Genomic DNA, 20,901 nt, shown 5'->3' with positions numbered 1-20,901 from the left:
TAGCCTCTTACATATTGCAGTTGCTTCCATAACCAGACCCTTTGGGTTTAACACTTAACATGGTTTATCATTTAACATGGCTATTATTAACATAGCCTCTTACATATTGCAGTTGCATGACTCTGGAGATCAGGGTTTGAATGCAAACTCAGCTATGAAATCCAGAGGGTGACCTTGGGCATGTCACACTGTCTCAGCCTCACAGAAAGATGGCAAAGAGAAATCTTGCCAAGAAAAAACCCATTTTTGAATCCCCATTTCTGTGAGGCTAGGAGAGTGTGATATGAGTCCTGAACAACTGGAAAGCATGCAACAACACAGACACACCACAGCCATCAAGTTATATAAACAACCATAATCCACACACACAGATTTCTCCCCAATACACTTCTTGCAGGGTGACCAGTCCCCTGGGCCACAACCAGGCCTGACCATCTGCTGGGCAGCCCTGTCTAGACTCACACAGCTAGGTCTTTGACTAATAATAATAATAATAATAATAACAATAATCATGGAAGGCCCTTTTGCAAACTGACGTCACAGAGCTAGGTTTTGGGTGCTAATAATAATAATAATAATCACCACTTGCCTGGAGCACCTCAGTTCCTCGCCGGCCGGGGAGCAAACAGAGGAGAGCTCCTCCTCTATGATCTGGGCAGACAATGGGGGCAGAGACCTGGAAAAGCCCCCCCTGCCAGAACGGAGCTCCAGCCTCCAAGTGAGCTCTGCGCGCTCTGGGGGCTTGCGCGGCGGCGGCCCTCGCTTGCCCCTCCTTGCTCGTGCAGAGCTGTGGAGGCTTGCGCGGCGGCGGAGGCCCTTGCTTGGGCCTCCATGCCCGCGCGCTCGCGCGGAGCTCTGGGGGCTTGCGCGGCCGTGGCGGCGGGTCGTTGGCCCTGGCTTGGGCCTCGTTGCCCGCGCGCTCGCGCGGGGCTCTGGCGGCTTGCGCGGCGGCGGCGGGTCGGCAGTGGCCCTGGCTTGGGCCTCTTTGCCCGCGCGGCCGCGCGGAGCTCTGCAGGCTTGCGCAGCGTCGGCGGCGGCCCTGGCTTGGGCTTCTTTGCCCGCGCGGGGCTCTGGCGGCTTGCTTGGCGGTAGCGGTGGCGGCGGACAAGAGGGAGCAAGCAAGGTAAAGGCGCCGCAGCGGCGGCGCCCTCACAAAACCCGGAGGGGCGCCCGGGACAAAGGCGGAACCGTGGCGGGACCGTGCACAATGGTCCAAAAGCGTGAAAGTCCCGCCCCCCGCCGGGATATGGTAACCCTAAAGATACATCTATTGTATGATGTCTAGAATTTGACATGGAGTGTGAGGACAGTGGTTCTTAGGATATTGAATACAGTACCTACTTGCAAAAAAAATCATCTCCAGACAAGAGGGAAGGGCATAATTCTTTGCTACACCTTACTGCTTTCCTTCCCACAGTTGACCATGTTGTACCTGAGCCAGAGTCCAGCCTGATAGAAGCATATGAAAAGTGGAGAGAGTGGGGTGATGGGAAGGCTTGCTGTGACTATTCCCTGCATGTGGACATCACCCATTGGAATGACAGTGTGAAGCAGGAAGTGCAGACACTCATCAAAGAAAAAGGTTTGTCATAATCAGAGTCCCTCTTCATTGCATACCCTATAAGTGTACGAAGTGTGATGCACTCAGTGTTATCTGCTCCAATCACAATTTTTATTCTCTCCCCCCCCCTTTTTTTTTTTTGGAGATACATGTCTCACCTGCACAATATGTCCTGGCTATAACTTATTTCTGTTCTGCCTGTTCCCTATTTATATAACCTGTGATTGTATACTAGATACTTTTTTGCAACCACACTTGTAAGTGTTCATAGACTAAAATGAGGCCAGTTTGTTTTAAAGAGTGTTCAGTTCTTTGTAATGGATACAAAAGTAATATTCTGTACATCTCAACTGTCTGCCCAAAGACATATGAACATTTATTCTCATTTCTATAAGACATAGCTGCAATGTCAGTGAATGTTATTTTCAACAACAAAAATGAAAACAAAAAAAAGTGAACTTAGATCATGTCCACATAACCTTCAGGCTTCCAGCTTCCCGAGAGAACGAGCTGTCCGCACAACCCACACGCATAACAGGCTGATACTGGCAGCCCACTCCCATTCTGGCCCTGGTCCCATTAAAATGCAATGTGTGCTGGAGTAACCAGGTGGACTTGAAAGTGACAGTGCTGTGACAGGAGTTGGATTTTCCGGGCTGGAAGAGGCCAGTGGCTCACCTAGCCCAGGGTGTCTCCTCCTGACCTCTTCTGCCTGCCCAACAATGCTTCTCCTCACAATCCTACACCAATGTGCAGTCCACATCCTTAGGTTTCTCTGATAATTTAATTTGTTTGTTTATTTATTTATTTATATACCGCTATTCCAAAGATCCTAGCTGTGAACAGCAAGTAAGCTAATTAGCAAGTAAGCTAATTTGCCCCCAACAGTCTGGGTACTCATTTTAGTGACCTCGGAAGGATGCAAGCCTGAGTCGAGCTTGGGCCCTTTTGCTGGTCTTGAACTCACAACCTTGTGGTTTTGAGTGAATGGCTGCAGTACAGGCATTTAACCACTGCGCCACCAGGGCTTCTGGTCTGTTTCAGACCAAATGAGGACTCTTTTTCACTCCAGAGAATCACCCTGGAGTGCAAAGTGGCCTGTTTTTGTTTTTGTTTTTGTTTTCATTTAGGCCCCGTGTGTCATCTAAACAGATCACTGCAGGAACAGGGTGGGAACATTTCCTCTGTAGACACAGCCTTTCTCTGTAGCAATAGCAAGTACAGCGCACGCACACCATGCACGGGCTTGACCTTCATGGCTTTAAGTGTACATGTATGGAAAGCCCCGGATGATACAATCGTGCGTGTGCTGTGCTGTGGACAGGAGCACGGGGCCATTAAAACGAACGGGACTTGCAGTCCCATGTTTTTTGCTATACGCAAGGGGGGGTCAGAACGGATATCCTGCGTATACAAAGGGCCCACTGTATATTTCTATACTGCTTATCAGTGAACTAACATTCCCTAAGTTGTTTACAATGTATAAGCTAATTGCCCCCAACAAGCTGGGTACTCAGTTTAGCAACCTATGGAAGCATGCAAGGCTGTGTGGACCCTGGAGCCCTGCCTGGGATCAAACTCACAACCTTGTGGCTGTGAGTGGCTGCAGTACCAGCATTTAACTACTGTACCACCAGGGCTCCTCTGTGTAGACACATGTTTCACAAGCTAGATGTTATATGTTAATGATATTTAAAATTTAGGAAACTATATAGTATTGTAAATGCATACATTGGTTAACTTTTCCAGTTGCCTATTGCATGTTTTTTCCAGACTATTGCATTCTTATAATTCAGAGGGTCCTGTTTGTCTTTATTAGATTTCAGCAAGCAGTATTATAAAGCATGCCCCCCCCAAGCCAAATAAGTATTTATTTTATTTGAAGTTAAGTCTTCTGGTTATCTGAGCTGTCTTGTACGTTTCAGTATGTGATTGACTGGGTGAGTTTCCACATGACACTAACAGTAATTTAGGATTATGTGCAAGAGCAGGAATGTGCTTATATGAAGTTCAAGGCTTGACTGATTCTGCATGGCTAGAAGGTTCTGTGGAACCTTGGCTAGATATCTATGCTATTGTCAAGAAGTAGCTTGATATGACAACAAACAGAAAGGTTTATTTTGCTGTTAGTTCTTGCCAAGGATTTTCATTCCACTACACTTGTGTTAATTTTTCATAATTCTTGTGGACATGTTCATTTAGAATGGGATGAAGTTGAAGTAGAATTGTCAACTTCTCTTATGTCACCTTTCAATCCTTTAGGAGTTAATTCTTTCATGGTTTACATGGCCTATAAGGATTTATACCAGATGTCAAATACAGAGGTAAGAACTATATTCTTCTCTTGTACTGTCTATGTACAGTATCATCATTATTCCTTTATAGGGCTGGATCTATAATTAATGTTAATAATTAATTTGAAGTGAAAATGGATTAATATTGTGTTTTAATTTGTGATTCTGAGTTACCTTGGTGGCCCCATGTGAAACTGTGAGCATAATAAAAGAAGAGCCCAATAGGATGTTAATGGAAACACCATTCTCTGAGTCAGTTCACCGAAAGGACAAAATAATGGGGACAAACCGGAGATGCCTGTTGCCTGTGTCTTCTGAACTTGGAAGGGAATTATATGACCCATGGAATGTTCCTGTGCTACTCCCATGCAGGACCCTTCTCATGGTGCAATGTTTTTTGGCCTAAAAAATGACCAGCCATACCCTTTGATGTCATCAGGGGCATGATAGGGCATTTTAAGTCTCTTCTCCACCCATCTGCCTCACCTGTATTGGGCCTGAAGCCAAAAGTGACTTTTCAGTTACGGTATCTCTGGTTCTAAAGCAGGAGGTAAGTGTAGCCCACAAAGGCTTAGAATGTGTGAAAATTAGATGCCCAGTTAGCTCTGCATTTGCTTGCATTAGATCAGGCGGTGGGGGAGCGGGTGTCTGCTCTGGCAGTTTTTATTGTCATGTTTGGTTGTATGTTTCCTAGAGGTTACAGCCTCGCAGTGAAATGATTGGACTGAACCTTGGGAGGCTTGTTCAGTCTTGAAGAGCACGTTCCATTTTAATTATTGGCTGTGGGGGAAGTCTATGCATCTTTCACAGACCTCCTTATGTAGTGATAGCAATAAACAAGTTTTTAGAGGGAACTTTAAATGAGAGAGAACTGGTGTTAATAGAGTTCAGTATCATAGTAGAAAGTCCACTTGAATAGAAGGCAATAACTTAATAGTGGTGAAACATACTAAAACTGAATCAGCTGAGGAAGAGGAAGAACCATGGGCAGGTTAACATCATGTTGTCAAGAAGACTATGACTAATACAAAAAAATGAATGTATAGCTTAGTAGTCTGATATGTTTTCATGATGGAAACTTTAGCTTTTTAGTCTCTTAGTAAAGATGTGAAAACATAGGCCATCTAGAGCCCTTAAGGCTATTTCCTGTCTGCATTAACTCTGCTTAAAATCAAATATTCAATTAGCACACTTTTAGCTCTCATAATTGCAGAGGAATGCTTTAAAATGGTGTGCCAGATGATCCTGACCTCATTGTCAAAACAAATTGTTTACTCGTATGAGGTGAATTTTGCTAATTTGTGTTCATAATTTTGTAATCCTATTTTGCTATTTAAATGTATGGTATAAGTAGCTGTAATTTTTTTCAAAGGAAGGGCACATAGTAAATAGAGTAACACATGAATATATTTATAAATAAATGTTTCTTTAAAATGCAATTCACGAAGCAAAAGAGAGGAGCTGAGCCGAAAGTACCAGTGTTGAGTGTGATGAACAAGTTTTAAAGCCTGCCTGAGAATCCAACAATTTACTCCAAGACAATATTCAGTCTTACTATAATCTTATACAGTACAAATCCAGTTTATTAAAGCATCTTGTTCAAATATTTTTGACATCTTCTATGACACCTGATTATGAGGTAACAATATAATTAGGAATCATAATATTAATCAAGTAGTATTTTAGTATGGAAATCCAGCGCCCCTTTCTGACTATCCCCCCCCCCTCTCATTGCATTTCTGTATTGATGTGTCTGATGATGCCTTTATTATTATATTCTCTTTTTCAGCTGTATGAGATATTTAGTTTCTTGGGAGATCTCGGTGCAGTAGCTCAAGTTCATGCTGAGAATGGGGATATCATTGCACAGGTGATGTTTTCCTTTTTGTGTGACCACAGCACAGGGTGTAAGCAAAATAATGTGAGGATATATCCCAGAGGAAGATTGGTTTTTTGCCACATAATGCAAGTTTTCTGGCAGATTTTTTGGATTTGTGGGTGCTTAGATCCCAGCAGAGAAGAGATTGCAAATACCTGATCAAGTTCAGCTGCTGTTCTCACCAGTTAACGACCACAGGGTCTTCCTCAGGAAATACTGTCTTATTGTTTTATGCCTTTAAATTAATCAGTGGAACAGTCACCGAGCAGAAACTGAAACTTGGAGATGTACTCAGCACAGATGCTTTAATTTGACCAACCTAAATTCTTCTGATAATAAATTTTTGGAACACTAATTCTAGAAGCCTCTTGCTTTACCATTGTTATATGTTCCATACCATACATGGTTTTGTAAATGCATGCAGAGGTTAACAAAAAAGAAATCAATTGACAGTCTTAGCTGTATATAGCATTACTACGTTGTATAATTACAATTCCATCTTTTTCCTGGATCTTCCCCTGCCCTGAATTAACAATCAGCCACATTTTTAACTGGTTATTTTGAAGAAAACTAAAGGAGAAGAGAGCAGGGACAGTGGAGTAGAGGAGAAAACAGATTAGATCCTAGTTGGCTCCATTCATAAACGTCTAATCCAACTCTCAGTGTTAATTGTGTTTATATTCTTAGGAGCAAACTAGAATGTTGGAGATGGGAATAACTGGTCCAGAGGGCCATGTGCTGAGTAGGCCAGAAGAGGTAAAGTATTACTGGTTCTGTTTCAAGTGCTGTTTGGGAGGTCTTTAGACATTCCATGTTATTATATACACTACTTTTTAGATCTTCCAACACAAGGTGTAATGGTGCAGGTTCCCAGTATGAACCTAAACCAGTTCCAGAAGAAACCCATGGTGCAGATTCTGTTCCTAAAAATTTTACCCTCACTTAAACAAAGTTTGGTTTAGAGAAACAAGTACTGATAACTGGGGTAATTAAAACTTCATTTGATTGCAATAAAGTTGACCAGAATACTGCCAGTTTCTAATTTATATGTAATAAAGTCAAGGCATCTACAACATTTAAAGTGTGAATAAAAGGGGGGGTTTTGTGGGTTTTTCAGGCTATGTGTCCATGTTCGAAAAGAGTTTCTTCCTAACATTTCGCCAGCATCTGTGGCTGGCATCTTCAGAGAGTTCAACTTCACATGGGAATAAAGGGTTTCTTAATCATGAGTTGCTGTCAAGTTGCTAATTGGAGTCCATCTAATATTAGTATCTCTGCTCTTTTTTATCTGGCCTGTTAATCTAAATACATTATAATTTAATGTTAATTTTAAAAAGCACCTTTCTGCAGTAGTCAGATTTTTTTTTCAACCAGCTCCCTTAAATTCCCATAATACTACAGTCAATACTGGCAACTTTGGTTCTGCAGCAGTAAGAGAAGTGGAAATGGCTACATACAGCTAGCAGTTATAAATCTGTACCCACCAGGAGCAGAAATTGTAAGAGTTACCTTTTTTATGTAATATTTTCATCACTGTAATTGTCATTAAATAGGAGTCTGCTGATTGTGTTAAATGTTAACATGTTTCTGCCACTGGTTTTGGAAGAAATTTAGTTCCAGTAATCATTGTAGAGTATTACACATTTCCTCTTCTTGCTATGCTTTTCTAGCCATTTGAGGATTTTATAGAGAAAGGAGAATGAATGACAATGAAACTTATATAAATTGTTTACCCAGGCAGTTGTTCCAGGTCTGGATAGTGCTGTTACTGTTGCTACATTGTATGTGTAGTTTGCTGCTTGTGACTCAGACCTGTCTGTGGAGGGAATTGTGTTAGCAACACACATGATTTCCTAAGTGTGCCTGCCGGTGGCATGGGTGGTATGATTAACAATCATTGCTGTAAATTTTCAGTCATGTGGAAAACATGCCCCTTTGGTCACCAATGTTGCACAAAGCATGTGGGAAATCTACTACATAATCCAAGGAAATCTAAACCCATGTTTAAACCCATGTGTTGTATGTTATTAAAAAATAATACAGGGGAATCTCTGTGGTACATAAGCTTAATGCATTTTTCCACAAAGCTTAGGCAAAAAGGGCGCACATCTGAACTTTCCTTTCTTTAGGGCTGCAAGACTTGATCTGCATTGCACCATATTTTTGCACTATTTTACACAGTTTCTTTTATTATTATCTAAACACTTAGAGGCAAAACTATATTCCCCAGAGACTGCTGCTGGAGCCAAAATTTACTTATGGTTTATAGTTTCTTTGGTACAGGGTCTCTTCATAAGTCTTTTCAGTGTCTTTTCAGGACACTGTTGTATTTTTACTCCTCTCTTGAAAATTTCAGTATTCAAGCTGTTCTAATCAACTCTTTGGCAGTCATAAGATATTTGAGGATGATGTCAGGCTGAATAGTGGGGTGATGTAATGCTCCAAAGATATCTCACTTGATGAAGTGTTGAAAGTGCTAACAATGAATTACAAGCTCCTGATATCATGCAAGGCAAAAGTGACCAACAGAATCACAGGAAGGGGGGAATGTCCTCTTAACCAGGACAGAAACATATTCTAAACAAATAGCAAACTGCAACTTCCCCTGTTCACCCATCCTAGGACTTCTAGTTATTTCAAACATATTGAAGGCTTCTTGCTTTTAATCAGTATATTAGGAAAAGCTTTAGTTGAGAATGGTTTACTTAAGAGTGGATCTGAAAGTTGAGAACATGCAGGTATGTGGGGAGGGGGAGGGTTGCCACAATTGTCCACTAAAACCCGGGACAAAATGTAGGACAAACTGTAGGACAACTGCAGGACAAAACTCAGCCCAAAATGTAGGACATTTAAGAAAAATGGAGGACCAATGTCCTACATTTTGGGCTGAGTTGTCCTACAGTTTGGTCTAGATTTTGTCCTACATTTTGTCCCGGGGTTTAGTGGACAATTATGACAACCCTAGGAAGGGGGGGAATCTTAATGTGTTAGTACATTTCTCAGTAGTGTAATACTCAATAGAGGCATTAATCAAACGTCCCCTTAGCATAGTTTAAACAGAGATATTTTATGTGAGCACTAAATAACCCACAATAAGAATAGCAACATTGCAAAATATATGTCAATTCCTGACAACCACAATGCAAAGCATAGGGTGCATGGCTGCAGCACATAATCCACAATGCTCATTTTCCAAAGAGAAGACACAGATTAACATCTCTGACCATCTCTGCTTCAGCCACTATCAGTAAAATATGTCCATTGTGCAATGGTGACTTTTTAGGCTTGCATGCACAACATGACTTATGCATGCTTACGTTCCTAACAGAATTCTGGCCAATGAGTGAGAATGCCTTTCCTTACATTTGCAATTAAATTAATACATTTCCTTGAATTGAAAATTAAGCCATGCTGTTATATCTCATTAAAGTACCTGTACAGGAGATTAGATAATAAATGTATGTAAATATAACTGAATCCATCAAATATTATTTAATTGGATAATTCTCCTAACATCCAAGCATTTTAGGGGCCAAACAGATAGCCCTCGATGGGATGGCTTGGAGCTGCCACAATTGGCTGGATTAAGGCCATAGCAAACAGGCGTGTGGCCCCAATCCAGCCAGTTTCCGCCCCAAATAGGAGCCCCAAATAGGAGCGGAAACATCAGCTCCTATTTGGGGTTGAAAAAAGCTGTCCCTTTGCCTCTGGAGCCAGCTTTTTGCGAGGTTTGGGGCGTGTGGCATCTAAACACAATGCCCCCAAGCCACCCTGCATGTAAATACTTGCTAATTAGCTTACTTGCTGTTCACCGCTATGATCTTTGGAATAGCGGTATATAAATAAAACAAATTATTATTATTAAATGCTGGTGTGACTTCCAGGAGACTTGGCGGCATGATGCGTGTAAACACCATGCCCCCAAGCCAGCTTGAAGCCAGCTGAAGCTGCTGGTCTGTTCCGGTCCATAATTAATGCATAGAAGCTGAACATTCCCTGGATGGCATGAAGGAGCAATCCACTCTCTCAAGGGTTGTTCCCCATGAGCCAGCCAATGCAGGAGTGAGTGGATTACTCGTAACCCATGAATGAGTGGATTGTTCCTTCTGCAATCCAAGAATCTTCATGGTAGGTGCCAACTTCTAATTCAGTCAAGTGTTCTTTGGGTGTATCCGGTTATGTACAGACTCATAAACATTTTGGCTTTGGTTTACAGTGTTTAGTAGGTGAGATCTAGGTGTCTCAGAAATGGACACAGGTGGCTCCCCAAGCATTGTGGCTCAGTTAGCTTGATTAATTGTGTAGGGGTGCATACCACGACAGTTAGGACATATGCTAAGAGCGCTTTCAGGATGGGAAAGTGTATAAAGTCACTTCTCCATGACTATCCTTAGCCTATGCAGTCTATCTCTTAATTCCTTGCTCTTTTTTCCACAAGTTTAAACATGTCACTGAGATGTCAAACTTACCCTCTCGAGGGTGACTAAAATGGTAAAGGGTCTGGAAACCATGCCCTATGAGGAACACCTTAGGGAACTGGGGATGTTTAGCCTGGGGAAGAGAAGGTTAAGAGGTGATATGATAGCCCTCTTTAAATATTTGAAGGGATGTCATAATTGAGGAGGGAGCAAGCTTGTTTTCTGCTGCTCCAGAGAACATGACCCAGAACAATGTTTGCAAGCTACATGAAAAGATATTCCGCCTCAACATTAGGAGGAACTTCCTGACAGTAAGAGCTGTTTGACAGTGGAACACACTTCCTCGGTCTACTTCCTTTGAGGTCTTTAAACAGAGGCTGGATGGCCATATGCTGGGTATGCTTTGATTAAGAGTTCCTGCATTGCAGGGGGTTGGACTGGATGGCCATTGTGGTCTCTTCCAACTCTATGAAATTGAAATTTCAGAGGATATGAAATTGCTGTGAATATGAAATTGCTAGGCTTGCAGGGATATATAGAGAGCCAGTGTAGGGGTGCTGCTGTCATAATTGCTGAATTAGCCAATATGCAATATGCAAGTATAGCCAACAAATTCACTGACTCTCCTCTAGTTGAGACTAACAATAGGATTTATGTCTTTATGTTTTATTGCTTCTGCTGTTTGGAAGGCTTGATTGCCTTCTCTGAGAAAGGCCACTTACTGAAGTGGAATACATTGTGTCATGTGAGGTTATTTATACTTTCTGAATGTTTTGTAAACTCACAGTTCCTTTTCTGTTTTTTAGCTGGAAGCTGAAGCTGTTTTCCGTGCTATTACCATTGCCAGCCAGACCAACTGCCCCTTGTATGTGACCAAAGTGATGAGCAAAAGTGCTGCTGACCTAATTTCACAAGCCAGGAAAAAAGGTGAGCAACCATTCCTTAATGTCTTAAATTACCTTGCCTTTCCAAGTTTTGTTTCTATTTGTAACTTACAGATATCAGTTTAAGGCCCCAAACATTTCATCAAAAGGACTTATACGCACAGAGAGAAGAACAATGGAACAGCATAAATAAAATCCCAGCTAAACATTAGCTGGTATACCTAAACAAGTAGTTTTCTCTAACCCCTCCCATATAAAGTTCTAAGGAGGAGGCTGGTGGAAAGTGAATTCCAGAGAGGCCCTGTTTGTTTACGCCACCTGCTCACCTTTCTATATGAGATTGCTGAAGCAAACAACCTTTAAGCAGTAACCATCACAACATTCCTGTGAGGTAAATTAAGATGGCAGTGAAGCTCACGGGTTCACTTTGGGCTAGTCACTGCATAGGTATTTGAAGCTTTGACATTGATTCTAGTCCAGCACTTGAATTAGTATACAGTGGGAGGCATTCTTATAAGGTAGATTGTGTCCCAGCCCATTTAAAACTTTAAGGTTCATTTGATTTGTGCCTATAAGCTAATGCAGTTCTTTGAAGCCCAGGTGATGGGTGTAATCTGTAGCCAGTTCTGTTAGATATTGGCCTGCCATATTCTAGAACAGAAGAGCCAGATCAGGCATTATAAATATATAACTGCTGCCAAAAAAGAAAAAGAAAGAACTACTGTATATACTCGACTATAAGTCGATCTCATGTATAACTCGAAGGCAGGTTTAGGGGCCAAAACGATGGATTTAGATCTGACCCATGGATAAGTCGAGAGTAGTTAGGTTCATGTAACAAAGGATCTAAAGGATGAAGCAAGGGAAAACAATGCCAAAGAACTTACAAAATTGCAGGAGGCATAACTGTTTGTGTTGACACTGAAGGACAGATAGATGAAACAATAGAGGAACGTTAGTGTTTCCAGGAAGATTGCACTCTGGCATTTCACCAGGGGATGGTTTCTATTTTTATGAGAGTTAAAGTACAGTGTTTACATTGACTCGTGGATAAGTCGACTCAGATTTTTGGGTCAATTTTTTAACTAAAATTTCTTGACTTATACATAAGTATCTATAGTACATGCCAAACAGGCCCTGCTTCCTGCCCTCAAGTTTTTTTATCTTATTTGTTGTTGTTATTAACCACCTTCAAGTGGATCTCAACCCGTGGCATCCCTATAGATGAGATATCTCCCAGACTCCCTCTCCTCCCCTGTTCTGCTTAGTCCCTGCAAAGTCATACCCATGACCTCCTTAATAGAGTCCATCCACCTAGCATGTAACCTTCCCCTCTTTCTACTTCCCTCCACCTTTCCTAACACTGTTGTTTTTTTCCAGTGAGTTGTGCCTTCTCATGATGTCTCCGAAATACTGTATGACAGCCTCAGTTTTGTCATCTTGGCTTTCAGGGAGATTTCTGGCTCTATCTGTTCTAGAACCCATTTGTTTGTCTTTCTGTCTTATCCTGGTCCTCAATGTCTGCTATGTTTTTCTCCTCCACCACCAGGTAATGTAGTGTTTGGTGAGCCAATTACAGCCAGTCTTGGAACAGATGGAACACATTACTGGAGCAAAAATTGGGCAAAGGCTGCTGCATTTGTGACTTCCCCTCCTCTGAGTCCAGATCCAACAACCCCTGATTACATCAACTCTTTACTGGCAAGGTTGGTAATGACAAAAATGGGGAAACCTGCTGCCTCTCAAACCCATTCTTAACAAGAGCTGACTAATAAGATGCTTGCAGCCCAGGGGTTGCCACTGGTAGGATGTATATCCTTCTATCTATCTGTAATTTAAAAACAAAAACACTTCTTCTGACAAGTTAGTTCTGCATTCCAGAAGGACAGAGTTAATCACTGAAAATGTGTATTTGGTGGACTGACTATTTTCAAATTATTATTGACAAAGATTTTTGGCTTCTACAGCGCATCCGTATTATACGCGGGCTCGCTATATGCGACTTTGAGCACACGTGCTTAAGCCGCAGGGAGCAAGGGGCGGTGCATCCCATTCAGATGAATAGAACATGTGCCGATGGCATGTGTGCCCATGGCGCATGCGTGCCGCCGTGCCACCATGCGCATGAGCCCCATTAAAATGAATGGGGCTCGAGCATAGGTGGAATTCGCCTTACGTGGGAGGGTCCGGAACGGATCCCCCGCGTAAGGCAAGAGTCCACTGTACCTTCTTTGCTCAAACTAAAAGTGAACTGTATTCAAAGTGGTGGCAGTTAAGAATGTTGACAACAGATGACGATGTTAAGTACTATCATCTGGGCTGAGATCAGGTGATGTTAAGGTCTTAATTCTATGGATTCAGAAATGTTCTCTTTTCCCCAAAGTACTTAAAAGAGGTAGCACTTCAGTTCCAGATGCAAACAAATCAGATAATAATAATAATAATAATAATAATAATAATAATCCACCCAGATTATTAGGGCGGTATATAAATAAAATTATTATTATTATTATTATTATTATTATTATTATTATTATTATTATTATTAATAATAATAATAATAATAATAATAATTTATTTATACTCCTCTCTTCTGCCAAAAGGCTATCAGAGCGGCTTACAAATTGTTAATTAGACATTTAGACTTTTCCCTGCCCTCAGGATTACAAGAGAAGATCATAGAATTGTAGAGTTGGAAGAGACCACAAGGGCCATCCAGTACAACCTCCTGCCAAGCAGGAAATCATAATCAAAGCATCTCTGACTGATGGCCATCCAGACCTCCATGGAGACCCCACCACAATCTGAGGGAGTGTGTTCCAATGTTGAACAGCTCTTACTGTCAGAATGTTCCTCCTAAAGATGTGGTGTTCCAAGTTCGAGCTTTTTCTGGTCAAGCATTCTGGTTAGGATCACAGATTCCTGAGATATGTACACAGATCTGTGGTTGTTTTCTCCACATACTGTGGATGGTATCTGCATGTCTGTGTTCAGTCACATAAACAAGATTGCACGACTGATTGGTGATTTCTTGTTTAATATAGTAGGTCCTGCCAGTACATATAAATATGTATAGGTGATGAAATACTTGGAGTCATAAAGGTGCAAACCAGGATTGATGATGGATGTTTTCAGGACAGTTTTTTCAGTAATCTCTATAGATATGAGGGTTGGCAGAGAACCATAATAGAAGACTTACTGTGGCTTTAATAAGACATTCCTAATGTGCCAGCAATGCATATCTTCCTTTGATTGTCACATGGTTAGTAGGAGATACCGGATGGAAATCAACCATAAATTGAATGAATATATGAATGGAAGTAACCAGTTTTGGCTAAACAAAATTCCAGGTTGGGAGTCCCAGTTGCTATCGGCTATTTCTTCTGTGTCCAGGTTCTGCATCCATTGCCTTGTTTGTTTTGCAGGATCCTGGGCCATTGCCATTGCCATAATTGTAAATTAATATTTAAAATAGTAACTTGGCATCATTTCAAATTGAGGACTGTGGTGATGCTGTGATGGGGATTTTTACTCAGTAATGGCATGTCTTGAAAAACAAGGAGAAGGGAGCATTTAGCATTGAGGAATATTTACTGAACTGTATATTGGATGCATATAAACTGCATATAAAATTGGATGAATGGGCAGCTGTAAACTAGATTTTTTTTAAAAAAAGAATTATATACTGGGTTTTCCCCTATATGGGAAATGTGGCTATGCTCCTGGAAATGGGAATTAGTTGGTATGTACATCGTATCTTTCAAAGTATTGTATATGAGTTCACTGGAAACTTGAAAGCAATTGACTTAGCTAGATGTGAGTTGGATTGGAGCAGACTAGCAGGGAAAAATCATAAATGGTATAGTAGCAGGTGTTACATATTGTTATGTGTACATGGTGAGACATTATACATATGTCCTTATATGATTCCTGTACTTTTCTGTGCAAGGAAAGGCACCACACCTGCTTCTCTTAAACTCAGTACTGTACATACATTCTTGGCTACAGCTCTCAGGAGACTTGTCTGGAAGGAGTCTGTTTCTGCTTGCTTATGTGTGTTTTTAGTAGAACAAATCTGACTGACACAAATCTCTGTGCAGTAAACCAGACATATGGCACCAAATTATTAAGGGGAGATAGAGATTATCATTGGATTAGGACTTTGGTTCAGAGGCCCAGACTGAGGCCATGCGGCTCAACATCTCTTTGAAACAGAAAAATTAGACACAAGGTCCATCTGGAAGCCAAACAATCTCTCTAGTTTCCTTTCTTAATGTTTAGACAAGGCTTTAAGGATCTTTCTTTTTCTTCCTTAATTACCATGCATCCTTTCAACTCTGATTCCCTGGCAGCTAGCAGACGCCAGGAAGCAGGAAGTTTCCATGGAACTCTGTGCACAATCCTTGGTATGAACATTAGGCCATTACAGTAACTTTGTTTGTTGCTGCCCTCTAGAGTCACGAATGTACAAATATCCAGGGACAAAGAAACAGCGTTGTGGGCATTACATGAACTTTTAAACTTGTATGTTTTTTTAAACCTCTGAATAGACTTATTCTAATTTTAGTTGAAATTCTCTTTCATTCTATTATTTCTGCTTGCTGAGTGTAGATAATGAAATGTCAAAATATTGTATACATACAGCATGGCCAACAGATAATTGACCTTTTTCTTTTTCTCTTTCCCAGTGGGGACCTCCAAGTCTCTGGAAGTGCACATTGTACATTCAGTACAGCACAGAAAGCTATTGGAAAAGATAACTTTACAGCGATCCCAGAGGGAACCAATGGTATTGAGGAACGCATGTCAGTTATTTGGGACAAAGCAGTGGTAAGCATGGAGGTTAGGGGTGGGGGAAGTGGTATATCTGAGCTTATGGTGAAGCTGCTTTGTGGCTGCTTTTTTAAAATGAGTGAATGGGTCTTTATGAATCTGTCCATATGGAGTAAATTTGGGATGTGGATGTGTCTTTGGTCCTAATTCCCCAGACATATGACCCTTGGAAGGTAACCCAAAAGGGCATGTGGCTCTTAGGCTGAAAAAACCTATCTACTGCCTAACTAATCCAACTGTATCTAAAAGCAGTTTGTATAGCATCTAGAGATGTAATGTATAGACAGATGGCAGCTAGTTTAGTATATAAATTAATTTAATAAAATGCTTTTCGGTTTAATATGTTGTAATATGGGCTTTCCTTATTCATTCAAGTTCCAAATGACAAAATTGCAGTGATTAAGGATTGTGTTGTCAAAATACAGATTATTTAGAAAGCATAGATATCATATGAGAGAGGCAGTGTGGTGTAGTGGTTTGAATGTTGGACTGTGATGCTGGAGGCCAGGGTTTGATTCCCCACTTGGCCATCTAAACCCACTGGGTGATCTTGGCCAAGTCACACACTCCCAGCCGCAAAGGAAGGCAATGGCAAAACCTCTTCTGAAGAAATCTTGCCAATAAAACCCTATGATAGTGTTACCATAAGTCAGAAATGACCTGAAGGAACACAAGAACAACAACAAGATATAGTATGACATCTTGTGCTGCAGTTAGTTCTAACTTTACCACTTGGAACTGGGTGGCTGTCAGTGGTAAAGAAATGGTCCTGAATTCTAGATTTGTCTGTTCACTCAGGATGTCCTGTTTTAAATTACTAATTCCCACAGAGAGTATGAATAAGACACTGTAATCACTTTTCTCCTCACAGTCAGATGTCTTCTAAAACTGCATTTTTTGAAGAGGGTTTGCTTGGGGCAGAAAGTTTTCTCCCACTCACCTTATTCCTGTCCCCCTGGCTATATAGTAGCCAGTAGGTGGGGAGGAATCTGAGCAAGGATTGTCAAAGCTATATCCTCTTTTGACTCACTCTTGCACACACCTCATACTTCAGTGGGTGGCATGCTGAGAGAGGATTGGGCTGTGAAGGCTATTGCCTTCCATGACTGATTCAGCTCTTCCCATTCCAGTGTAACATTGGGGTAGCTGAGCAAGAAGCCTCATCTTCTGCCTGTGTTCTTCTTGCTCAGCTGCCCCCCTCCTGCCTCGGTGGGGGCAGAGAATAGGTGAGACTAGGGATGGGCAAGAGTAATCCTCGAGTCAATTCGAAAACCAGGGAAAATACTGAGAAAGGGGCTTGAGGAGGATTCTCCTTGTCAGGTTTTCACTTGAGAAGCCAGTTTCTTATTTTTTTTTTCGCCTCAGATCTTTGAATGCTCTTTCCATCCTTACTGTTCACCAGAATGTATACAGCATCTGTGCAACTGTAGCTACCATTCCACTTCACAAGGATCTGACTAGAAAACAGCCATACAGAATGACAGATTTGGAAGGGGCCTTGTTTCCCACTCTGTTTTCAGAAAAATAATGGACTAGACACTTCTTCAGAATGAAGAGGCATTGTTTCTTAACAGGAAAAGTTTCGGTTCAAAAATAGAAACTTTTAATAGCTGCTTGAAATATTAATATAGGCACCATCTTGTATAGATGTGTCTGCACCATAAAATCTGCCTGTCCTGTCTTCTTTTCCAGGCTACAGGGAAGATGGATGAAAATCAGTTTGTTGCTGTGACAAGCACCAACGCTGCCAAGATCTTCAGCATGTATCCAAGGAAGGGGAGAATTGCTGTGGGATCAGACAGTGACCTGGTCATATGGGATCCTGATGCAGTGAAAATTGTCTCTGCTAAAAGCCACCAGTCGGTAAGTCTTTTGCTGGTTAGGGAAGCATTAGATACTGTAACTATTTCAAAGCCTGAAGATAGCAGCTTAACATGTTGGAATCAGTGAACTGTCCTCTGTGAATGTGAATGTACAAATCAAAGTGTCAAATGCTACGTCTGTATTTAGATGCCTCCCCTTCATCTTGTAGCATGCAATAAATAATCATCTGACTAGAAAGACAGATGTTAAAAAGGTTGATTATCCACCTCATAATTTTCTCTGTTTTTTAAAGTCAGGGTGAGAGATTCCAATTTGGAGAACAAGTTTTTTCTCACGTCTATAATTTCAGTTAGAGTAAACTGTCATCAAAATTTGAACACTTGGTTTTCATCCCAGCTACTCATGATACATGTCCTTAACTCTGAGGTCAGAGTATTCATTTGTTCCTAGCAAAAGGCTTGAATCTTTATATTTTATTTTATTGTCCTTGATCTAAAGTCTCTCTCAGTTCAGGTATTTCTCACAATCTGGGCCTGATGCATTCTTTAATAAGACGTAATTTCTGCTCTTGCTAGCAGACTTGAGTGCTGTGATGTTTCAGCATTTGTATGTCAAGGCTGAGCCTTTGTCCTAAAAGGGATTGTGCTTGGAACTTAATGAGTATGTTGATTTATGTGTGTTGTAGGTAGCTGAATACAACATCTTTGAAGGAATGGAGCTGCGTGGAGTCCCACTGGTTGTCATTTGCCAGGGAAAGATAATGCTGGAGGATGGCAACCTTCACGTGACACAAGGGACAGGACGTTTCATTCCTGGTACCCCTTTCTCAGACTATGTCTACAAGCGCATCAAAGCAAGGAGGAAGGTAAAATAAATGAACCTGGATTGGAATAACTCCTTTGGGTAATTAACAGACAGTGCCACCTCATTTAGCAAAAGCTCCTTTTCTTATATGGTTTGAGTCCCAATTACCTGAAAGACTGTCTCTCCCCATAAGAACCTGCCCAGGGTTTGAGATTCTTGGGAGAAGGCTCTTGGTCCCACCACTGTCACAGGTTCATTTCGTGAAGACAAAGGAGGTGGCCTTCTTGGTGGCTTCTCCCAAGTTTTGGTACCTGTGCGAAGCTATGCTGGCTTCCTGTTTGTTTTTCCTTCCACAGGCAAGCAAAGACCATATTTAAACAGCCTTTTGACTATTAGCCGATTATTGTAGAAGGAATTTTCATGGAGAGTGATGCACTGTCCCCCATCAGCTATATTTTAAACTGTTTAGATTAGAAAGGTTTTTAATGGTTGACTTTAGCTATATTAACAATTGTTGTATCAGCCACCTTGATTTCCACAGTAAAATAAATCTGGAATATAAAATACAGCATGTACACCCCATCCGCAGGCTCACCATCCACGGCTTTAAGCTTACGTGAATGGCAAGCCCCGTTTGTTACAATGGTGTACATGGCCATTGAAACAAATGGGACTTGACGTCCCACATTTTTTAAATTTTATTTATTTATTTATTTTGCCATATGAAGGGAGGTCAGAACTGATCCCCTGCGTATACAAAGGGCCTACTGTATACATATATTGCCTTTGTGAGATTAGACCTGCTGCAGCTTAGCTCCTCACTATGCTGTGAAGTCAACACTGGGAGCTTTGCATTGCATGGCAATGGTCAGGCTTGAGAAGAGGAGGTTTGTGTGCGAGGAGAATTACAGTGGACCTGGCAACAGACAGGTATTAGAATACAGTATTGCTCCCCTGGGAAATCTTGGAAATCCACTGTACCCCTACAAAAAACAACAATAGTTTGTTTTTGTTTTTTGTTGTTGTTGTTTTTTACCCCCAGATGTCCTCTTAGAGAGCCCATGGGGCATTTTAGTCACACACCCCTGCCTTTTTAAAAAAACCAGGAAGTCATCTAGACATTCACTTGCTGCTTTTTAAAAAGGCCTCTCCTGGGTATAAAATGTCTAGGTTCCCCAGGCCTTCTAGAGGATATGGGGCAGAAATCATTTGGAGAATGATGGAACCTTAGGGGCCCTAGTGGGGCACAAAAATAGCCCGATGAGGCACATGGGCATGTGACATGGTAATGTATGGGCTTTCCCCACATGAACTTGGGTTTCAGGAAAGAGCATGGTGTTCTAGCTTCTGCACATGAGCAGGCACCTCTTTATGGATCCCTAATGAGGAATGTGCTAGCTCCATATTTTCCTTGCTCAAGGAGCTTTTACTTATGTCCTTCCTTGTCTTGCCTTGCTAGTTAGTGTGCTTCCTCCACGTTTAGGAGACTGGCAGTGGTAGGTTATAATATCTCTCTGCTGTCTGTGAGAGAATAAAGGAAACGAACAAACCACTACTATACTTCTGTTCATTCTGGATATGTAAGGAATTGCTAGAGATGCTGTTGCGAGGACTTACATGAACTGCAAGCTTAAAAGCTTCTGCTGCTTGTTAGGGAAGCCAGTACTTTGCTGCCACTATTATTTCCCTCTCTTCTCTCTGACAGATGGCAGAAATGCATGCTGTGCCAAGGGGCATGTATGATGGGCCTGTGTTTGATTTGACCACCACGCCTAAGGGGGGCACTCCTGCAGGGTCCACTCGGGGGTCCCCTACCAGGCAGACCCCCCCAGTAAGGAATCTTCACCAGTCTGGATTTAGTTTATCAGGTATGTGTGATGTGTGAGCAGGTGGTGTACTGACTGAAGCACTTTGATCCCCAAGGCAACCTAAAAATTCCCATTGCAATTGAAGTAGCCAGGATACTTGGCTTCTTCAGAATTAGCAGCACCACAGCTGACTGGTGAAGCTCAGATCTGTGCTGTGCTTTTGTGGTAGAAGAAAATGGGATATACTTACAGTGGCTTTTCACAGTGTTGTTATGATAAAACCACTGTTGGCTTTCATTCCCTAGTCTCTGTATCGGACAATCATGACATCAGTGGCAGGAATGAAAAGCCTTAGTGAAGTGCTGTTAATTATTGTAGAATGTGTGACTGTCACTTGCTTGCTGTACAATTTATCCTGGCTCTTCCTTTGGTGGGCTAGAGGAATATTTCCAGAGCTAGCCACTGATATCTTTACCTAAACAAATGTGTTAAGAATTAATATGCACAGAATTCCCATCCCCATCCCTTTAGAGTAATCTGAATGAACACAGAATGGCCTTAGGTTTATTGCCACATGAAGAATCATTTCTAATTTC

General features: G+C 41.5%; 1 protein-coding gene across 2 annotated transcripts in view; it reads left to right on the top strand.

Annotated features, from left to right (window-relative positions):
* Positions 1-20,901, top strand: part of DPYSL3 (dihydropyrimidinase like 3) — a 98,232-nt gene that overhangs the window by 76,526 nt on the left and 805 nt on the right. For both annotated transcript variants that reach the window (XM_042451967.1, XM_042451968.1), the window contains exons 4-13: positions 1,418-1,582; positions 3,824-3,885; positions 5,645-5,725; positions 6,422-6,490; positions 10,959-11,079; positions 12,586-12,742; positions 15,725-15,866; positions 17,562-17,732; positions 18,379-18,558; positions 20,203-20,365. In XM_042451967.1, the coding sequence (XP_042307901.1) occupies positions 1,418-1,582; positions 3,824-3,885; positions 5,645-5,725; positions 6,422-6,490; positions 10,959-11,079; positions 12,586-12,742; positions 15,725-15,866; positions 17,562-17,732; positions 18,379-18,558; positions 20,203-20,365 (1,311 nt within the window). The remainder of the gene's footprint in view (positions 1-1,417; positions 1,583-3,823; positions 3,886-5,644; positions 5,726-6,421; positions 6,491-10,958; positions 11,080-12,585; positions 12,743-15,724; positions 15,867-17,561; positions 17,733-18,378; positions 18,559-20,202; positions 20,366-20,901) is intronic.

This window comes from Sceloporus undulatus, chromosome 2, assembly GCF_019175285.1.
Source record: "Sceloporus undulatus isolate JIND9_A2432 ecotype Alabama chromosome 2, SceUnd_v1.1, whole genome shotgun sequence".
NCBI classification, from domain to species: domain Eukaryota; kingdom Metazoa; phylum Chordata; class Lepidosauria; order Squamata; family Phrynosomatidae; genus Sceloporus; species Sceloporus undulatus.
Note: the sequence above shows the minus strand (reverse complement) of the source record. Positions and strands in the feature narration are given on the sequence as shown.